The sequence below is a fragment of the Papaver somniferum genome, chromosome 8 (genome assembly GCF_003573695.1).
Source record: "Papaver somniferum cultivar HN1 chromosome 8, ASM357369v1, whole genome shotgun sequence".
NCBI lineage: Eukaryota > Viridiplantae > Streptophyta > Magnoliopsida > Ranunculales > Papaveraceae > Papaver > Papaver somniferum.
The window spans coordinates 41,661,927-41,667,420 of record NC_039365.1 but is presented as its reverse complement, the minus strand read 5'-3'; the positions used below and the strand labels follow the sequence as shown (position 1 = coordinate 41,667,420).

Sequence of the window (5,494 nt, the reverse complement as noted above, 5' to 3'; positions counted from 1 at the left end):
TTACGTTATTCAGAATAACATTTTTTCGTAGAACGCTCTTTAAAATAACGTTTAACGCTAGCCAGATTACCGTTTATTTAGTTTCCGCTCATCATTTCATAAAACAATCAAACATGACTTGAAAAAGTATGGATAAAACCAACTTGGAATCAATTAGGCTTGACATTCCACACTTCTTCGAAGCTTGGAATAGTTGTATTACACCGTTAGACTTGCTCCTAGGCCATGATCCCAATCCACCAAGATCGAAAGTTCCAAACACACACCTCGTTTACTCATATTTCACACATAGGCAATACCATTAAAATATCAATTCTGAACCGGTAATATCGGTTATAAATCGGCCGTATCGATGTACACCCCCGAGATTATCGGTCATATTTGTTATCGCGGATATACTGGCTTTTCGTCTCCCTCAAATGCCGAAACAGATAATATCGGCGGAGTTCGGCTACATTGCTCGTACGGTACAAGTTAGGCCAATTAGGCCATGATATCCAAGATCCAAAGTTCCGAACACACACCTCATTTAGTCATTTAAGTCCAACTGTCTTTCTTAATAACTAGGGTCATTTACGGCATTCCAACATATATTCCAGTCGTACTAATCATCCCCTTCCCATTTTCTGTACCAACACTTCTCTCCTCCAATCTGTGCGACGGAGATCGAGTGAGAGAGCTCCAACAAAAGCCATGGCGAAATCATTTTGGTACTTGTTAGCTCTACTCTCTCTCCTATCATTAATCGGTCAACAACTCTCACGCTCTTCAGTCTATGCTGCTGCTGATTTCGAAGGTTTTGGTGATGAATCTGAGGAAGAAGATGAAGATCAATCTGAATCTGATCTCATTACTAATTTTCGATCTACTTCTCCACCTCCAATCTTAACTCAATCTGATTTCAAAAAAGATGTTGAGCAACAAAAAGATGATGAATCAAAACCTGATTCGTCATTGAATTCTCCATCAATTGATTCTTCAAAATCCTCGTCAACTGTTTCATTTGAGTACTGGGATGAAGATGAATTCGAAGGTCTTCCAGTTCAAGAACGAGAGCAACAAGAGAATGAAGAAAAGAAAGAAAACCCTAATTCTGATGTTGCTGAGTCATTTTCCGAATCTGGATCATCTGATTCAAAGACGGATGAATCTAAAGAACGTGTACCATTTTCCTTCTCTCCTCGTAATTTCATTGTTGAGATAATCTGTGTGAGTTTTCTGATTATGTTTGCTGTGAATTACTTTACTGGGAAAAAGGAGAATGAGAATATAGCTTTGTCTTGGGCATCTAGATTTGCAACTAAGGATTCCATATTTGACAAGAATTTTAGTTTATTAGGAACTGGAGATGGGAAAGATACACCATTATTGTTAAAAGAAGGGCAAAATGTGTTTAAATTCTATGCAAGTGGGAGGAGGTATTGTCAAGGGTTATTAGCAACAATGGAATTAAAAAGTAGACATGATCTGATATCTAGACTTTATAATATGGTTGTTCCATGTAAAGATGAGATTACATTTGAAGTCTATATGAATGATGATTCAATGGATCATGTCATGTTTGCTCTTGCTAAAAAGAAAGCGGCTAAGCTTATGCATAAAGAGTTCATGGATCTTCAGAGATATGCTAGTTTCGTTACTACTACACCGACTAATAGGAAATGGGTCGCTGAGGAGTTGGGCGTTGTTACAGAGTCTAGGGAGGTAGCTGGGGATCTCATCACTGAAGCGGTTCTTGATCAGGTAATTATTATGTATTATATTGTTTTTTCTTTGATGTTCTTTTGGTTGACTTACTTTATCATAGCTTGTGGATTTAAGTTGTTGTTACTAGTAGGAATAGCTTGAAATGGGATGGCAATTGTATTTTAGTATGAGTAGGTCTCAAATTTATAGTAATTCTCTTTTAGAACGATGAATATTAAGGTCTGCGTAACTGAGTCGGGATTAGAGATTGAGTGGCCTATGAGGAGTAATGATCTAAAATGGGAAGGACTTAGGCATTGATAGAATGTTACTCCATTCTATGTCATGGTCTCTCAGATAATACAGTGGAGGGTAATTCCTTCATATTTTGTCCTGGTGCGCATAACTTTAGGATCTTCATCCGCTTACCTGTGGTGATATTCTAACCCTGAGTAAGCTGACTGTTCAACATGATGTGTGATATGTTTGGACTGTACATGCAAATGCTATCTGCTAAACTATTGATCATGGATGTATAAGTTAAGTGCTGCAGAACCAGCAGAGCAGAGCCAGCGGTTGCGATTTTAACTTAGAAAATTAAGAAACATTTAACCTGTAGTGTGATATGAATGATAAAACTTCTCTACTGAACTTGCATAATGTTTGCACTTAAATATGTGGATGTATCTAAGTTGGTCCTTTAAAGTTGGGTGGCGATGACCATTTTTAGCCTATATGTGGCTCTACCTTTGAGAACCAGGAAGAGAAGGGGATAAAGGAGTTGGAACTTAAAAGCTGTTATTAACTTTTTCATTTGCCTTTAAGATGTTAGTTTGTGATAGAACATATTATTAAACAGTGTTATGCTGATGTGTGTAAATTAGTTTTGCACCTTTACCTTTTGAATGAATCGGTTTATAACATACTGAAAACGAGAAGAGAAAAAGGATGAAGCTGCTTAATCGGCAGGGTCTGCATGCCATTGTGCAATATGAAGTGTGAGAGTGGTATTGAGAAAGGGAAATGTCATGCAATTTACTGTTACTCATATAGTCTTATAATTAGAACAACTTATAGTGTTAATATAAGAACAAATTTGTCAGAGTGTATTGATGTCTGACCTTGTGCTTCTAGGGGATGTCTTTGAAGTTTTAACTCATCTAAACACACCTTATATATGGACTGTATGGTTCAACTGTCTTCAGTAAGGTTGAACCACGAACCGCTTTCCTCTTCCCCAACCCATTCAATATTTCTCTCTCTTCCTGTTGCTGCTTGTTTGAGTGAGGGCTAAGCCATGATGCTCGTTCTGGTACTTCCTGATTGTGCCTTCTTTCTCCTCTCTCCCGTATTTGATACCAAACAGATCATGATCTTCGAAAAGAAATCTTCGGTGTGTTCTTCACGGTAGAACAATAGGATTTTTTTCTCGGTTCATTAAGGTGAATACCTTGTTGTTATAATGAGAAGTTTGGAGTCTTGGTCACTTATTGTAGATGAACATCATGCTAGCTATCATATTATTTCCCTATCTGAAGATAGAATCTCTTTGGGAAGTCAGCTTAATCCAAATTCACCGTTCATCTCTTAGATGTTTAACTTGTTCTGTATGTTTATATATTGACTCTACTGATTTTTATCGACTCTGGTCTGATTATTGTTTAAATTTCATTTTGATAGGTTTTTGGGGATAAAGCATTCGAGAAATTTGGTAAGGGATTCATATCTATGCATTTTTCCGATCAACACCAATCATCACACAGAAAAATGCTGGTATTCAAGTTTGCTGTCCCTGATGCGAAGAACATGGCTGATATGACAAGATTGGTGGCTCTTGTACCTTATTATATTGATTTGATCGGCCGATACAAGCTCAGTTCACAGGTTTGTGATATTACTTGTTTTTCTTCTTAAAAACACACTGGCAACTCATAAAAACAGAAAGAAAATTCATAACCATGACTGGACTATACTGAAGCGGTGAAGCCCATATCCTTCCCAAGTGTGAGAGACCTGTCAACCCATACTCACACCAGGCGCATTTATAGCTTTTAGTCGACTCACTCTTTAAACTCCAAAAGGATAACCAAATCGAGAAGCTAATTCTTAGATTAGGAATTGATGCATGGTATACCTTTTGAATAGCTTACTTCATACTGTTATTCGAAGACCTAAAAAAGGCAGAACGGGCCAGTATTGGTTCTTTTTATGACTCCTGCCAAATTGTTTTAACTGCAGGCACGATCTAAAACAGAAGCAGCTAGAAATAAGGCTGCCCAAGAAGTATACAAGGAACTTCAGAATGCAAGACAAGAAGCTTTACAAAAGAAGAAAGCAGAAAAGAGGAAGATGATGGAAGAGCTCGAAGCTAAGTTGAGTGCCGAAGCTATTAAAAAGAAAGAAGCTAAAGAACGTGCTAGGCAGATGAAGAAGGTGATGCCAAAAGTGAAGATGAGCCGATCTTAGAAGCGATCATGACGACAATCTTATCTACTCTGTCTCAACTGTCAGTTCTCGACAACTCACAGCATAAGTTTTTTACCCAACACTTCCCTCTGATCTTAACTGTCCATTATTATCACGGTTAAAATTTTAGCTTAGCCATTCCTCAACTCTTCCACAGCTTTCTGATTCTTGGAAATGCTCAAAGCATTTTCTTTTGTTAGGTTAGATGATAAAAAATTTGGTGAGCAAATTTCCCAGATGTCTTTTGCCTCATTGTAGTGGAGAAGTAGAGAGGGAGAGAGAGAGATAGGGGTAGGAGGGGAGGGAATCATGTGTTGTAATTTTCCATTTATATGGAACTACTTTGATTTGTTCAGTATTTTTCTTTAATTTGTACCTCTTATTCAGGCTCTTTGTTTAGTTAAACCATTTGAATTGAAATGTCATGTTACTGAAGCTATTAGAAAGAGAAAATAATAAATTAGTTGGCAAGTCTCTTAAAAACGTGCAGGGGTGAGCGACATAGAAACCGTCAAGTTAGCAAATGTCCAAGGATCTTCCTCTGAAATAGTTGTTGCCATGCCTAAATGGGTTCAGAAAGTATAAACATTCAGGTGGACAGGGTTATTCGGATGATGGTGCACTACATAATGCAGACGTTTCCGATGATGATTCCTCATCAACAAAAGGTCATCTCCAGGCTCAGCACAAAAATTGACCGTGGGGACAAGTGTCCAGTGGTTAAGCAAACATCTTGGAAGGAGTCTACCAATATACAAAAGGTTCGTGTCCTTAAGATGAAACAAGTTAAAAGATTTGTCCTCGGAGCCAAACTTTCTAGGGTTAGAGAACCCTAAATGTACTCTTTATAAGGAACAATACGCCTACAATTTGACAGATTTTCAACGACCAATTATCTCATAGAAAATGGACATGGAAAACGAGAAGATCAAGAACCAGCTAGCAAAAGGTACTGAAAATCCTACTTACCATCTTCCTCTTAGTGATAATTCATCTAATAGTAGTAAAGTTGATGATGAAGGGCCTGATACTATTAGTAGTAAAGCTGTAGTCTGTGTTAATAGAAATGGTAAAACCCCTGGTAGTGATAATTACATAATGTGTAATATACTAAGCAGACTTCGAGCAAAACACCTTGTGAGGTTCAAGTCTGTATGTACACAATGGAAATCTATGATCGAAAGAGATTCCTACCTCATCGATTTACAATATCGATTTCATAGTTGTGATAACAGACCACTCTTGTTTATCAGCTCAGACCCCTCACCACCAGAAGATGCAGTAGGAGGAACTATTGATTTCACTAGTATTGGTCCAACTGAGGTTCATAAATTGGAGTTGG

The 5,494-nt window shown here is 37.7% G+C and overlaps 1 protein-coding gene across 1 annotated transcript; it reads left to right on the top strand.

Annotated features, from left to right (window-relative positions):
* The first annotated feature begins 579 nt into the window (after positions 1-579).
* Positions 580-4,587, top strand: LOC113306747 (uncharacterized protein At5g49945-like). Its single transcript, XM_026555656.1, has 3 exons — positions 580-1,743; positions 3,367-3,570; positions 3,925-4,587. Exons 1-3 carry the CDS (start codon positions 694-696, stop codon positions 4,150-4,152), a joined length of 1,482 nt encoding a protein of 493 aa, XP_026411441.1. The 5' UTR covers positions 580-693; the 3' UTR covers positions 4,153-4,587.
* The last annotated feature ends 907 nt before the right edge of the window (positions 4,588-5,494 follow it).